Here is a 16,231-nt window from a genome sequence, read left to right as displayed (position 1 = left end):
GTTACATCCAGTGCAAAGAAGTGAAACTGTTTATGGACCGAGGATCGAAGTGGTTAAAAGTTTGGGCAACAAAAATCTATACACATCCGATGGAAATTGAACCAAGTTGTTTAAAAATCCCAAGACTGTCTTAATACATTTCTTATAAAATTAGGCCAGAGAGTCAAAACCATTTTCTATTATTAACGATTACTTTATTCTTTTGATTTTTTTAAGAGAAGAAAGAGTATAGAGATCACAAATAAATATGATCATCTCTTTGACGAGTAATGTTGGCGTATTTTTAAGGGAGTGATTCCTTCGCGCTACTGCAGAAAAATTAATTCTGGCATCGCCGTTGCTAGAGAGCGGCGTGCCACATTTGCACTCGTCCCATTCTCCCTCGCGTACATCAGATGAAATTGTATCATTTAATTAGTTTGCTTGGTCCACCGTCAACTGTTTGTTTAAGTACGGGCATGTGCGCTGTGAAAGCGGCGAAAAGCTGAAAATGAAAACGGAGAGGAAAAATAATCGGAGGTATAAGTTGAGCAGACTGTTTCTCTGAGAAAACTGGAAATGGAAAAATAACAAAAACCGTTTGGTGGATCATTGTAAACTTGTTGGTCCCAGCTGTATCTCCCGATGATAGATGCAATAAATATACGCTTGCAACGACGTTAACCAAGGAATGGTTTTCACCAAGAAAAAGACTGCAGTAAGTATCTGGCCATTTCTTTCTTCTCCAGCAAAAGTATTCAAGGAGAATCTCTCAAAAAAGAGAAAAATACTGTTTTTAAAAGAGCATATTTTGCGTGATCCATATTGTAGCTATTGTTTTTCTTAGCAGCCTAACTGAGTTAGAAACTCTTAAAGGTTGATGTCTTTCCTGACATAATAGGACTGGACAGATAGAGGATACGTATAATACAATGTACATTATATATTCTGATTAGTCCTACAATACTTTAACGATTCGACAAGAAATGGATTTGAACGGCGATCAAATTAACTAATTTTTGAGCTAAGGGAGGAAGGGAAAAAAAATTATGTATATACTTTTAAATCATTAACAAATACGTACAGGCATATAGCTTTCTCAAAAGAATTACTTCTCGTTATCAGCACATGCTGATCGCTTTGTGATATGAAACGCTGTTTAATAGAAGTATATATTTTTTATATTCAAATATAAAATAATCTCAGCACGTTCTAAACTTGCGTATTGTGTACGCGTATAAGCAGTTACCTCAAAGACATTGCGGGATACTTTTCTTTTGAATAATAGTAGCTAATGGTGAAGATAACCGCTACGTAAGCCAGATCCCACAGAGCGGAAATTGAACGGCACCTTTGTCATGTAAAACTCAAGCAAATACTACAAGCGCTTCCCTCTTTTCATTGCCTTTCAGTCACATAAATTACTTCAAGAAGTATTGTTTTATTTGAAGAAGCGTAAGAGCTTTCCGTCATAGTGGAGAGGAGCGAATGCAAACAGAGATTGTTTTCAGCGCCGCACGTTAATCATCCAAGTCAATGTTCTTTGGCTATTGATGAAATGTTTTGCAACGTGTTCGTTCGTCATGTAATCTTGATCTAACGGGTTTCAATCGAATTCGAGGTCTTTTGTACGCGAAAATGCGAATAAATAATAAAGAAAAAACAAATGGAATTAGAACGTGGAAACAAGGAAGTACGCGATCCAATTTTTCTCGAATTGCTGTTCATTTCCTTCTGACATTTAAATTGTTTTGAAATAAACATGGATTTCCTAAAAATATTGATAAATCAAGTTAAAGATACCTACAAATTCTATTGCGTACTCTTCACGTTGAGTAAATAACAAAGAAAAGTGCTTGCGGTCGCGCAAGGCTATCTGGGCTGCCTGCTGTTGAAGTGCTTTTGCAGACTAAGGCTCCGTCCACACTGCACCAGAGAACTTTGAGAACGGCGTTTTCACTAAAAGCGCATCAAATGTTTTCCGGCTATACTATACACCGGAGAAATTTAAAAACGCCACAATCACTGGTCATTTTGGATTTTTGTCTGAGGAAAACACGGGCAGGGAAATTACAAGATTATCGCAACGTTATCGTTTTTGGAAAGCTCCGATTTCTAAATGTTTTCCGTCCACACTTAAACGCAAAGCTGGCGTTTTCAAATTCTTCCGGTTGGAAGAACGTTTTCGAAAAGCTCCATTTTCGTGTCGGATTATATTAGCGTGGAAATAAAGTTGCGTTTTCAAATTTCCTAGGCGTGGTGTACCGACTAACTTAACGAAAAAAAAAATTCAATAGGTTTCGAAGTAAATCATCGAGCGATAAATTTTTGAAGGGTAGTGAAAGGGAAACGCAATCTTAGTCTTTAAAGAGCTTAATATCCAAAAAGACAATCTATGTGTAATGACTAATGATTCAATATTGGCCGGATGGGATGAATGACAATCTATCAACTTAACAAAAAATTGTTCAACTTTAGTCTACCCCTGTCTAAAACACCATGCACCATAAACTAATTTTCATAAGTAGAGTTCTACTCCTAATATAATGCAAATGCTGTAATCTGATTGGCTGAGCTATCCAACCATTAGTGTTTAGTGGCTGCAGGTCGCTTACAAATTGGCGACGTTTTGTCGTTTCTCCGAAGTCTCGGAGGAACATTTAAAAGCAAATAAATAAGTAAATTGCTAAAAAAAAAAAAATAAAGGACATTAAGGTTTTTTTTTGACATTAAAATTTCGATTTACTCGTGTGATAAGTATTTAATATACATATATTTCAATGGTAGTAAAAAAGTGACAATTCAGCCGCTGCGAAACATTCTCCAAAAAAACTGTTGAGCTGTAAACAACTGTAAATTTCAAACGACAAATCAGACCGCGCGATTTTCACGATAAACTAGGAGTTAAATACTACGTAGGAAAATAATGGGAAATCGTCATTAAATGGAACTGATTTCTGACTTCTATGGGGTGAAAGTTGATGAGGCTCATCAAATATCAGCTCATAAACCTCTCGACTTCATATCATAATCTAATTTTTAATTAGTGCAGTACACTGGGTGGAAGAGGATGTCCACATGATGGTAATGTCCACATAATGGTAACATTTTCTCACTTCTCCGATGCTTCGTGGAAGATTTAGAATATATTACTTGATAATTTAATTCCGAGCAACGCTAGAGTAGAAAAATGGACCGTTACGAAACTTTAAGACATCAAAATTTTCAACGTACTGATGAGCATGTGGAAACATTTGCAAGTTTCAAACAACAATTCGTTGCGCGCGCGATTTAGCCAAAGCGTGAAGTTTTGTACCCCCAGGTTTATACCGCCTTTAATTTGTAGAGAAATAATTGGAAATCGTTTTTTGAAAGAAATTATTTAGAATTCTACTAAAACAATTAGATTATTCCTACTTGGCTTTCAATTTTCCATTTGTTGGACAAATAAATTGCAAAACCAATCGGTTTGACGAAAAAAGAAGCTAAAGACTTTGCTGTCCAAACTCATAGTGAAAAGGTTGCCTCTTTCCACCATTTGCCTTATTTTCGGGCGTAGAATCAAAAGAATTGCCGCCTTCTACGATTTAGCCAATGATATACAATAGATGGCAGAATAAACTTGAAAGAAAGAAAAAGCTAAAGAGATAAAATAACGTAAACGTGGCCTTTGCTCGTGGCCGTTGGTAAAATTGTATGAGACTTCGACCGTTCTTATTTCTCACGTCGTAAATGATATCAATTCTGAAATGTATCTTGAAGATGCACTCAAACAAAACTTTTGACCGCAGATATCGACCGGCGTTGAATTCCAAAACTGTTTGGCTGTTGTCTGCTTTAATGTTTATGTTGTTGAGTCAATATCGCGGTACTCCAAAAGTCGGCAAGAGCCAGTCTTATAATGACAACATTATTTCCAACTATCTTAAGAAAAAACGATTAAGATTTTTTATCATTTTAAAAACATGGCGAAGGTTGATAAGTGCGGGTGGTCCTTTGTGCTTGTCATGTCCAAGTTGTATTGTACTATTAGCAAAATGTTGCAAAAAACATAAAATTTAGAAAAATTTGTTCACAGTAGAAGACTTTTCAAAAATTGGCATTAATGAGAAATTAGAACGGTTTAAACCAGGGTGTCGAAAGAAATTCTTGTTTGCATTTTTTTGTATTATGATATTTTTGATTCATGTTTGACTACTGTAAAATTGGCAAATTGTCGTACGTAATAAATAAATTAGAAAATAAGAAGGAAAATCTTGACAATTTTCGAAAGATTTATTGAAAATCAATGAGTCAAAAGAGAATATTGAGCACTGTACGGAAATAGTTAAATCGTGGTAAACAGCTGCCTCTAGATTCATTTTTTAAATGAAATAGACCTTTTAAGCTTGGGTAGTTTATTCTCCCATTACAGGCCACGTGACATTCTCTAGAGAATTATTCTTTTATCCATCTAAAAATTATTTATTCATATACACGAAACTATTTGAAAAATTGAAAGCCAGAATTCTCAAGAGCATCATCACATGGTCTGAAATGGCGCTACAAACCGCCAAAGCTAAAAAAGGCTATTAGCTGTGTCACTACTGAATATGAAGCGTTATTAGTCATATGTTCAGGCATTTGTTTAAATCTGTTAAACGAAGGAAAAACTTCCATCGTTGTGGGGATGCCTTTCCTGATACTATAACAAAGGAGTTTCGGCACTTGCTAGGTTTTAGTACATTTTGGAACTTTATAAGTGTATGATTATGAAGCAGAGAACCCAGTTCAATCAACAAAACCGAATGAACGGCCAAGAGATAAAAAGTCAAACGAGCGCAAAGCAAACAAATACCCGAGCACAACCAAACCAAACAAACAGACGGCCGAAAAAAACGGACAGGCGCCTGCATGCAACGACCAGACACCCCCGCTCCATCAGCCAAGAGAGGATGAAGGCTAAGAAAGTTAATACTCCATATAGGCCTTATTTCCAAGGTAATCCCAATTAAGTTATTTTTAGACATGGCACCCAGTTCTTCCATGGAAAATGCTACCAGAAACGCTGCGTGGATGTTTTAGTGGGGAATGAAAATGCATGTACAGCGGCTTGGGCTATCCATTGATCAATATTTGTAGACCCTCCCGAAATTTATGTGACCAGCAGTAATCCACAAATAACTAGAGAGAGGTTACCTTAGGAGTAAGGTCCATATGATTCAGGTCAGCATTGAACGATTTATCTGAATGGAACAAACAGTGCTTTTGTGAGAGCTTTTCAATTCTATAGTTTTGTTACGTAGTCTCTTGCCATCTTTTTAACCAAAAAGGTAAAAGAGAGCCAGAAAAGTCTATGTGAATGCTCCGGCATTCGTTTTGCATATTGGTAGGCTCCAGTTTCTCTCGGAACAGGAGTCACTTGTCACTTTCTTACTTTTTCGAATAAGGTCGAACACCGGCATCCAGATGTCCTTTGGCCTCGGTTTTTCGAGGTTATCGCAAGGTTTTTCAGTCGTCATATTACATTAAGGAGGGTCAACGGGTCCATTGTGAGCCAGAGTTGTGGTGAAATTAAGGGTATAACAGTTTGATTTAGCCGAGTGCCACGGTCTCACGGAACGCTTCTTTATCGACGGATACGAAACAAGCCGCTCGAAACGTCTTCCTGATCCTTAAGTATTGCCGTGTATTTTTTACGCGCTGTGATGCACTTTCGTTATGAGTTTGCTTTCAATCGATCATTCCACCTTTTTAGTGTTAAAATTTCATTTGATCCGTAAGCAGTTGACAATGAAAGTTAGTCGACGGTGATATTAAAGGTATACATTTGTGTGGCAGTTGAATCTCAGCCAACTAGAGGAAGAATGGTGACGATGTTACGTTACTAACGTTAAACGAAACGTGTTTACCGAGCATATATCAGATCCAATTTGCAATATCTATTCTGGCGCACAGACTAACACCTTTTCATCCAAACATATTAGGCTGTTCGTGGCCCTTATTTTGTCGGGATATTTCTGCGGAATGCTAATATCATAAACATGTACCATGAACGTGTTAATTTTCTTTTTCCGAGTATTGGTCTTTAGGCATCCTGTGACCTTGAAAGTCAAAACAGTGATCATCAACTAATTTCCCTGTAGAATATCAGCACATTATCAATCAGACGCCAAATAGACAAAATAATTGACACCAGAGTGTAGTCTTGATGCAAGATCAAATTCTCGCAACAAACTTTTAAAGAGTCGTAGCCATTTGCAAGGAGAAATGGTTTTAAACAGAACAAGAGATATCGTATTCAACCATCCAATATTACACACATGAACTCGTCAGCTGGTGTACCATTAAATCTTAGGTTTCTGCTTACGAAGGCCACCTTCCCCATGAGAAATTGGGAGCTCTAACTTAAACAGAGCTTATTTGTTTTTTTATTTTACAAGGGAGGAGAAATAGGGAAAAGAAATTTCAACTGCTTCAGTTTTACAAACATTTTTTCAAAATTGAGTGATTAATAATAGATTAGGAGAGGATCCCTGAATAGACATTTAACTCATTGAAATAAATAAGAATTTTCGTAATATTTTTTCATAAAGCGAGCAAACCAATCTGTTTTGGGCTTGCTTTATGGAGGCGCTGCAAAACAATCCTGATCAAAAAAGTCAAGTTGTATTTGACGACAAAAAGGAAGGAAAAGAATGGCTTTAGGGTTATCTGAGGTAATTTCTTGAAGAAATAGCCAGAACAACATACTTTGTTCTCGAAGAAAAACTGTTAAAATTACTTTCCACAAAGAATTTTATAGTTTGACGTTTTTTTAACTTATCACAAACGATCAGTGACTAAGTGGTTTTCGAGACGCTTTGTTGTATTCTAAGAGACATCTGAGACTTATCACACGGCCTAGAAACACGAAACTTATTGCTCAAGATATCAATTTGCATATTATGTTTTTGCATCGACAGAACAGTGCCATGGTCACTGCGATCAAACATCATCCACAAGTACTTTCGAACACGTTTTCTTTGCACTTCACTTAAGCACTTTGTAGAATTTTGCTCTGAAATTGGCAATTTGTATCCTCGTGCGATTCGCCACGCGCCCTTGTTATACCACTTTGCAGTGCGACCAAGAATGCCTCCCTAAATGTAAATTTGTAAACACAGTCCAGTGTCTCAAGTAATTTGATTTTGTTTGCCTTTTGTGCAGTTCCAATGGGCTTTGTGCCCTGTCTATAATTGTCAACCTACGACTACAATTATGGCTTGGTGTATTTGACAACTCATTACCCATATTAGGCAAACAGGTGATACTTCTAAGCAGGTGGTGAAACGATTAAATTAAATTTGTGTAGAAAATCAGAAATGTCTGCTTAGTTTACCTTGGAATTAAGCGGTTTTCACCACTTTAACACCTAGCACCTTAGATCAAATCGATCAGGGGTTCTCCGAAGAGATTTTGCGGCTTATCGTCGAGATCTCGCCAAACATCGATTGTTTATCAACTGACATTCGGACGAAATTTGATTCAGCGGCCACAACACCTTTCAAATTGGACGACAGCTCTGCTTTCTAAAAGCGCATTAAAATTAATGAAAATCACCATAAACTTCGCATACCCGGACGGACAAGTCAATTTGGGTGACAACAATATCCACAACTTTAAATTCGCTCCTGTGTATGCGTTGAAGAAGAGGATAATTTCCCGGCTTCTCGAGGAGTTCGGAAGAGTCCAATGACCACATCTCAGGATGATTATGTTTAATTCTTTAGCGGTGCTTGCAAGGGTAAGTTGGTGAAATGTTTTCACATGCTTCAGGCTTGAAATGCGGCGCATCTCCTTGTAGCTACAGGTATTTAATCTGCTTGTTTTTGCCTTACCCAGATTAGCCTTGTGATCCTTGTGCTGATGCTGACCGTCTCGGTTAATAATGGAGGTAAGCTAATGTTATTTTTTGCTTGCATCCCGTCTGAGTAACCTGGGTTGTCTGTGGTCGTAGCAGCGACCAGCATTATATCAGTTTGCGCGTGGAATTTTAGTTTTCCAAGAGCACAAAATTTGCGAAATCATTTATTTCCCGTTTAGTGTAACAGTTGAGGCAAATCTGGAAATGAAAGGGCAAAAATATTGCTTTTTTAACTCTCGTCACCTCAATAAATATCGCGAAGCTCGGGGTGATTATTAAGTCCGCGCCATACTATTGTGACTTTGATAGTGTTGGGTTTGTGAATGGTTCGAATTCTTTTGAAAAGTTAATTGTACAGTAAGAAAAAACGAGAAAAATTAGAAAAGCATTGTTAGACAGTGTTTGTGGTAAAATCTGACACTCACTTAGTATCCCTTTCTGGACCGCAAATGTATACAACAAGCTCATCCTCGCGTGAGTTTCTTGACTGGGAAAAAGGTAAAATAATTCCATTTTTTAAGGAAATATACGACATAGCCCAACAAAATGAATCAGTGTTGCGACCTTCAATAATTTCCAAAAATGGCAAATGAAAGAAGGCGATGCGAAAGTTGAAAGCCACAAGCGTCTATTGTGAAAACAAACGTGGCTAGATTTGCGATATGAATAATACAAAAACAAGCATTTTTTTAACCGGATAAAATATGCAATACAGAAATGAGTTGTGTCTGAGCTCAACATGCCCCAAAGAAACTCAACGTGAACTCAACAGGCCCAACGAGAAATTCAATGGAACCCTAACGAGCTTTCTCAATCGGGCGCATTTTTAAATGAGACGAAAAATTTGAAAACCGTGGTTTTTGAGTTGCTTTCTTACTGTCGTTATTACCGATAATTGCTCTTCTTTGTGTTATTTTCATTAACACTTTTCGCGTCAGCTCCATAAGGGAAGTTATTTCCGAATAAAGTCCAATAATTACGCAACTTTTGTAAACACGCTTATCCCTCGTTCAGGAATGAACACATCTGTAGGCATTATCGGACGGTCTTTAATTACAGCTAATAAAAAGTCTCTTTGGGTCTTGTCATATGCTCTGTAGTCAATTCATTTTCTTTACGCTATTTTTAGTAAGAAGAGAAACATTTGCATTAGAAAGCCTTAGTTTCAAAGACGAAGGTTTTTTAACAAATGTGTGATTCTGTCGTAAGGTTTGAAATTTATATTTTCATAGAATAACGATATCTGTATTCTTTAGTGTTTCTGTTATCCTTCATTTGATGTTTAGGAGAATCAAAATTCTCAACACTTGTTTGAAAGTCAGATAATTGATCAGAACCTTTAATTTCTGGAACAACATCCTTTAATATTTTAGAACTTTCATTGCTCGGCACGCCTGGATATCCAATTAGAGTTTAACTTGAAGAATTTCCATGAAGTACTCCCACGAAATGTAAAACTATAGCTTTCGAGCATAAATAACACTTGCTCATCATACATTTTTTATGACAGACACGTACGAAACTGTTTGTAAATGTAAACGCTTGCTAGAATATACGTAGAGTACGAGACCATTCTCCATAAATTATACGTCACGGTTTGTCTCCAAGCCTGCCGATCCACGAGGGCTGGAAGCAAAGATCACGGGAGAAAATCATCAAGTTATTCTTTTCACCGCACACGAAGAAGAGCAATTGGTTCGGAAGGAGTTGTTTTTGGCCATAGATGTAAACATCCCTTCACAAAGATCTTGCGGCAATTTTCATGTGGACCCAAATTGAACGTCCATAATCAAATGAAAAATGCAAATGGCGTGAAAACAAAGCAGAATGAAATTATATTCTTAACAAAGTCGTCCCCTGGTAGGTAGCGTGTATTCTTTCCAGCTGTCTTAACTACTGACATCTTTCAGTGCCAAGGAAAAAAACATCAGTTATTTGTGGAAGAAACAACTTTTTTCCAAACAATGAACCATTTTCAAATTTCCTCCTTTTTTGATGCCAAAGAATGCCTTTCTTTCAACATGTCGCAGTTCAATTGAAACGTTTAGAATATACTGTGAGTCCTTTAAAGCCATTGACTGTGTATCGATAGAAACATGTCAAGTCCGAAAATCGCGCCTAATTATTCAGGGACTGAATTTTCACCATCCCATTTTTTGGAGTAATTAATGGCTTTCTCATGTGATATTAGCAAAGAATGCCAAAATATATTTTTTGCACATTCCATCTGCTAAAATACTCACTTAAATGTTTTCAGTTGAATGTTTTACTTTCCTTCATAACGATCAGAATGACGCTGTATTTAGAGATGTTTGTTTTAGAAGAGAGAAAACGCGACCGCAACATCTATGAGAATACGCAGAAACCACAATTTGTTGCAGCTTTTCACCTTTCCTCCAAGTTTGTCACCCGGGTCTCTAAGGGAGCGCAACATACCGATAGCACATGTTCAAAAATTAAAAATGTTGACATGACTCCGAGACTTTCTGCCCCAAACAGCCAATTTTCGAAGATTCCTTTCCTTCGGAAAAAATGAGATTTTGGCCGGTATTTTACAAGCTTTCTATAAGTTTAAATTTAGAGTGAGTTTCTGTCTCGTCTCCTGATCTCATTAGTACGGACGAGAAAAAGCAAAAGGTTGTCTTCGTATCAAAAGAAAAGTCGTCCTTAGTAGTCTCGGTATATTTACTGTAGTGCTCTTATGGGATATCGTAACAGAGCTCTGGTTAAGCAGGTCTTCCATCTTAGTACCTTTCAATCTGATATTTCTCAGTTCTTCGTAATCCAGTTGCTCTACCATAATGTACTGTTTAATATCTCTACTAAACAAAGTGTGATGGAAGATTGCAGGGAATGGGGATTGTGATATTTGACATAAATTCCCTTTCTGACTGCTTGCAAGAAACTGATCGTCTCGTTCCGTTTTAGAGGTTCGTATAGAGGACATAGGACGCACGTTCTCCAAGGTCATCTGCCAAGGAACGACGGTCAAATGGAATTGCAGAAACTCGTCTCTTGCAATGGTTATTTATACTGCTACCTACGGACGTGAGGAGTATGGTGACACTGTCTGTCCTTTTAAAAAGCCCCTCGTCGATGACTCAGTGATTCAGGCTAATGACACAAACGCCTACTCAAAATGCCCTTTGAAGAATATCACCGTACGGATTATGAAACTGTGTGACAAGAAAAAGCGTTGTACTGTTACCGCAAATAAAACTTACTTTGGAAATCACTGCAAAGGAGTTTACAAAGTTCTTAAAGTTATTTACGCCTGTGGTGAGTATTTTTTTAGTTATTAAATTACTACATCTTATTGTCGCTTTTCGACTCATGGCCCAAATTTTCTCTTGGAGTGTGGTGACACAGTACAAAAAAATGGTAATGCAACAATTTTGTCCACATATTTCCTGAATTTCAAACAGCCTCCTTGGAATCTCCTCTTCTTGTATTCTGTAGCCATCTCTTTAAATTGTCTCACTTGCAACTTAAGATCCGACCTTTTCTCTCACGATTATACTTCTCTTCTTTCCTTTTTCTTCTTCAGTGAACAAACATGAATTAAAAATCAGGACCCTTCCTCTATACACTACAACACCTAGTTACAGCACTACTCCTGTCACTTTATCCACGTCTTCACCCAAAGTAACACCCACACGTAAGAGAGTAACAACCTTGACCAAACGAAAAAAAAGTCGCACTAATTCTACTGTTAGAAAGAGTCGAACACGCACAACTAAAGCACCTCAGTCCACAAAGCACACTTCTGGGTCGAAAACCCTCGCTGAGACAACTTCCAAACTTTCTACTCTATCGTCTACCAATCTATCGACAAAAGCGCCGGTAACGATGACTAACAAGCCCACTAAAGTGACACCGACAACGTTACCAATCGTTTCTAAACCGAAAACGACTAAGAAACGCACCCGGGCAACGATCACTGAACCAAAGACGGTAAGTAAAGGTGTCATTACGTTGAAACCGAACGTTACGGTCTTAACTTCTGAAGCTAGTGTACCAATAACCATTCCTATTGTGTTAACAAATACAACAATAACCACTGAACGACACCAAAAGTCTAAGAATCCAACCACGTCCACAGGTGTACCAATCACGATACAAGTGAACTGTACCAACTGCACATTACCAAACGGGACTCTTACCTCCATACCCACCACTTTACGACCAATTATACCGACAACTCACAGGGGACCTTCATCCAAGACAATTTCCAGTGGTGCACCAGAAGTCATGGGGGTGGCAAGACCAGAGGCCGTCATAGGTGTGTCAGGATCACTTTACCTTTGGTTTCTTCACATGAAAGGTGAGATACGCATATACAAATTACACGTGAATAACGTTAGTGTATTAAGGGTAGCAACAAGGTTAAGAACACAGAGAATCTAGGATCCTCTTTTATTTGAAGTATTTAGGATTCTCTTGTGCTTGTAGTAAATATCCGTACGCCATAGAAGTTTTTGAAGTTGCACCTAGCTCTCTGGAATGCTTGGCTTTCTATTCCCATGACAATGCTTGGCCTGCTATTCCCATGACATAATTCGCTTTTTGATGGATAGAGCCAGTCGTACTATGGTTGTAGATTCTGGTGTGCGTTGCTAACCTGAGTATCATACTTTTCTTACTCGCGGGGTAGGAGGAGGAAACAACAGGAATAACATCGTCAACAAAAACAACAATTACAACATTAATTTGGACCAGAAGATAAAAAGATACCCCGATTAAATAAGGGATACAAAAGATATCCAAGTATTATGGACCACAGATATACACTTTTTGAGAAATCAGACAGTGATCTCGCGAATACTTGTCAGTCCAGCAGTTGTCCGGTTTCCTAGTAATTCTCCGATCATTCCAAGTCATCACTGAGAGCCTACATTCCGATGCGGAACAAATGAAACGTCCTTCAGGTGTTTATCGCATTTTTTTGCAGACGAACAATAGATCACTATTTTACAACTTTTGGTTTAATCATTTGCAGACAATTCTTCGACGTACACGACGGTGTTTCTCCTGAGCGCATTGGGAGCAGCAATTATAATGGTGGCAGTTGTAGCTTGCTTTCTAACCCTCCAGAAAAAGAAGGAATTCCTGAAGCTTGACATAATGCACCAACCCAAAAGATTCATAGCTCCACCCAAGGATACGAAGACAACTAACCAGAACGGACATGTCCCCGGAAAAAGTGAGAAATTACCCGACGCGGAGGAAGCACCCGATGGAATGCTTCCAAAAGGACCTGAGGTTGTATTCACCGCCCATGACGTAAATAATCATGTTCCCAAAGAGTTCAATATCGATAGGTGAGAAACCGAGACTCATTTCATTAATTCTGGGCTTATCGTTTGAAAGACTTTGGAGTTTGCATCAAAATATCAAGAGTGAAAGGAAAAAAGGAAGAAAAAATCCCCTAATAACATCAAAGGCAAACGAATAACAAATCCAAACGAACAACAAAGCCAAGAGCGCAACATGTACAGAATGAGATCTTGAGTCGCCAAGTGTTTTTATATCTGTCTGGAGTAAGGAACTATGGTTTTGGGAGGGCGTTTTTGTCGTAGGGTGACTGTTGCAACTCATCTTATTTGCATTCAGCCGAATCAAAGTAGAGTTTTTCGGGTCGACACCTGATGAAGGTGAAAATGTGTTTGAATGCAGTTGAAAAAAGTAAATGAGCTATTTAACAAAGCAGCCTCACGTTTTCAGCACATATTTTATTTGGTTATTGGGAATGTTATCTACGATCCCTTTTCACGTTCGGGAGCGATAATGCTGCGAGTGATAAATCATTTACATGAGTCATACAGTGAATAAGATGGGTTCCCAGACATTCATGTTCAAAACTAACTGTTGCTTAAAAAGTTACACCGTCAAACTCACTGATGAATGCCTTTAAATATTTAAAACAGATATTCTGGTATGGAAAATGGAACAGTGAAGAAAGTCGATGGAACAGGTATTCATGTCAACCCTCTGTTTAACGGTAGCAATAGTAACAAACCTTCAGGCTCGATCACCAATTCAAACCCAGGTAATCAGCGTGGAAGTGACGCGGTTTCCAGCCTTCCATCTACTCCATGTCGAAGTCGTACTCTAAGTGAGCCCAGAACCGGGACACCACGACGCGGAAGAGCCAACAGCACCGGTAATGTATCTCGTAGTCATGAACGGCACCACAGTCAAGGCATGCCTGATTATCCTGACGAGAGAGTACGACTTCCTCGTCACCTCAGCGCTGGAAACGTGTCTCATCACCATCGACACGGAACGCAATCAGATCACGCTTTGCAAAGTCAGTCACCCGCAAGAACCCTACCCCGCCAGAGGGCAGCTACAGGAAATGCAGCATATAATCAATCGCCCGTACGAAATCCTCTTAACTGGCCTCCACATGGACAAGCAATACCTGCCAATGGAACATCTAACCCTGGGATTATAAGCAACTCCTCGCCAGCGAGATCGGTTCCAGACGGTACTTTGGTAAATCAGTATCCCACTACAATTGGCAATTTGAACAACAGGCAGCAAAGCCCCGGAGGTGTAACGCAACAGCCATCACCCTCTAGAGGTGCACAGTATAACTCTCTTGGTCATACGGTGAAGCAACCCTGGACCACTGGTGAGGCACCCAGCACACCCTCACAAAATTCAGGGTCATATCAGCGGGCAAATCCGAACTCCCCAGTGAAATTTTCCAATCCGTCTAATGTAGCATTGGCATCTGACGGCAACGCGGGAACACCAACACCTTACTCGGCCCATCGGAACACCCCGAAATTAAACAGAAAATGGAGTGAGGAGAAACCGACAAATAATGCTGCTCCGAATATAACAACAAACCTAAATTACAACAATAAACCTAGCGATATTTGGCAGAAGCACAGCGAGTCAGGGCAAAAAGATGGAAGCGGTAAAAGCTTAAGCAGGGACCAAGGGAGCATACCAGGCGGTACTCTACAGCGCAGGAATGTTTCTTCTGAAAAATGCTCTCCTCAGGAGCAAGATGCTAAAAAAGGTACGCTGCGACCTCCTAGCACGGGGGAACTTCTTTCCCCTTTGGATGCTTTGCCAGAAACATACGCAGATAACCCCAGTTTGCGTATATCTGACCGGCATTCTTACAACATCACTCCAGGAACTTCATCTTTTCACCCTTTCTCGCCTCCGCCCCCAGATTTACCAACAGACAGTTCCGATGATGATCTTTATAGTATCGTAGCGAAAGGCACCTATTCTTCCGCAGCTCCAGATCCTAATTTAAGAAAAACCGGTGTGGCTCGGTCTATGTCAGATGGAAGAGAAAGAAAAAGCAAAAACAAACATGTATATGTAGTTATACCGTCAGGAGATGGTTCAACCGCAGTGTAGATATATCTTAACCACAATGGTGGAAGGTGGAAGTCTATCATGAGACTAGACTGGTAATCCCTGAAACAAACAGAAGTTCTCTGTTTTCGCGTCACAGATTAGAAAACCTAACATGATAATCACAACCAGTATTTTGGGGAGCTCAGTCTAATGTAGGGCCATGAAATAGTTAATTGTAGCGCGCGGCAATCATCTTTTGTTATATCTTTATCTCTTTTGGAAGTGGTTTATGTCTTAGGGTTCTGGGTTCTAATGTACTGAAGCTGTTCTAACTACTCTGGGGGTGGAGGAATATTTCTGTATCTTTGACTTGCACTTTTTCTGCTTTGACTGTTCTTTCCTATCATTCTCTACATAACCTCTTTACTAACACAGTGAAACCTAACTGTGTAGCTGACGGTGTTTTGTTTACTTACTTCAGAGGTAGGAAATGCCAATGATAGCAATGCTGATGCTCTTGAACCACAGAATGCCTCGGAAAATTCTGTCATGGACAAAATTTTGGGGCTGCCTCGATTATTGTTCGGAAAAAGAGAACGGGAACTGCCAACAGAATAACGTTGATCACGGAGTTACAGTGTAAAACACAGTGGAGACAGATACAGTGTAATTTCTAACAAACGACATTTACTGCTCCGCTATAAAGACTACTAATCCTTTATGACAAGTAAGCAGGAAATCCCCTAAAATCACAGACGATAGTCAGCAAGTACATTAACGAAAAGTTAACATGACAATGGAAAGGAAGGTCAAAGGGTGAATCAAAGAACGCGAAGCAGAAAAGATCGGCTATTTACTCTAACAGTCTGAAACGGACCTTAAGATAGAAATGGGCCTGCATTGGACTGAGTATTCACAAGTAGCGGATGTTAAAATTGCCATGTCGTAATTTATAGATTGGAAGCTGCTTCTTCAGTGTTATTTAAAGTCTATAGCTTTAGGGGAGAATATTTATCAAAGGAGAATATTTGCCAAATTGAG

At 38.9% G+C, this 16,231-nt stretch overlaps 1 protein-coding gene across 3 annotated transcripts; it reads left to right on the top strand.

The window, feature by feature from the left end:
- Nucleotides 1-380: 380 nt before the first annotated feature.
- On the top strand, nt 381-15,808 carry LOC110054568 (uncharacterized). Of its 3 annotated transcripts, none has more exons than XM_020760923.2 (6): nt 381-697; nt 7,843-7,894; nt 10,793-11,143; nt 11,412-12,188; nt 12,864-13,185; nt 13,792-15,808. In XM_020760923.2, the coding sequence occupies exons 1-6, from the start codon at nt 671-673 to the stop codon at nt 15,248-15,250; spliced, it is 2,988 nt and encodes a 995-aa protein (XP_020616582.2). In that variant the 5' UTR covers nt 381-670; the 3' UTR covers nt 15,251-15,808. The 3 variants fall into 3 exon arrangements, with proteins under 3 accessions (XP_020616582.2, XP_020616574.2, XP_020616596.2); XM_020760915.2 differs by lacking the exon at nt 381-697 and adding an exon at nt 7,042-7,744; XM_020760937.2 differs by lacking the exon at nt 381-697 and adding an exon at nt 7,048-7,744 and having other exon boundaries at nt 11,967-12,188.
- The last annotated feature ends 423 nt before the right edge of the window (nt 15,809-16,231 follow it).

This window comes from Orbicella faveolata, unplaced genomic scaffold, assembly GCF_042242905.1.
Source record: "Orbicella faveolata isolate gen_17 unplaced genomic scaffold, um_ofav_v1 contig_12, whole genome shotgun sequence".
In the NCBI taxonomy this organism is placed as follows: Eukaryota; Metazoa; Cnidaria; class Anthozoa; order Scleractinia; family Merulinidae; genus Orbicella; species Orbicella faveolata.
The sequence above is the reverse complement of the archived record's forward strand: the minus strand, read 5'-3'. Positions and strand labels throughout refer to the sequence as shown.

Excerpts from the sequence above, each read along its gene's own strand:
- LOC110054568 (XM_020760915.2), top strand. The coding sequence starts at position 7,709 with ATGATTATGTTTAATTCTTTAGCGGTGCTTGCAAGG. Across the intron at positions 11,144-11,411 it reads TAAAGTTATTTACGCCTGTG|TGAACAAACATGAATTAAAA; the intron begins GTGAGTATTTTT and ends TTTCTTCTTCAG. Across the intron at positions 12,189-12,863 it reads TTGGTTTCTTCACATGAAAG|ACAATTCTTCGACGTACACG; the intron begins GTGAGATACGCA and ends AATCATTTGCAG.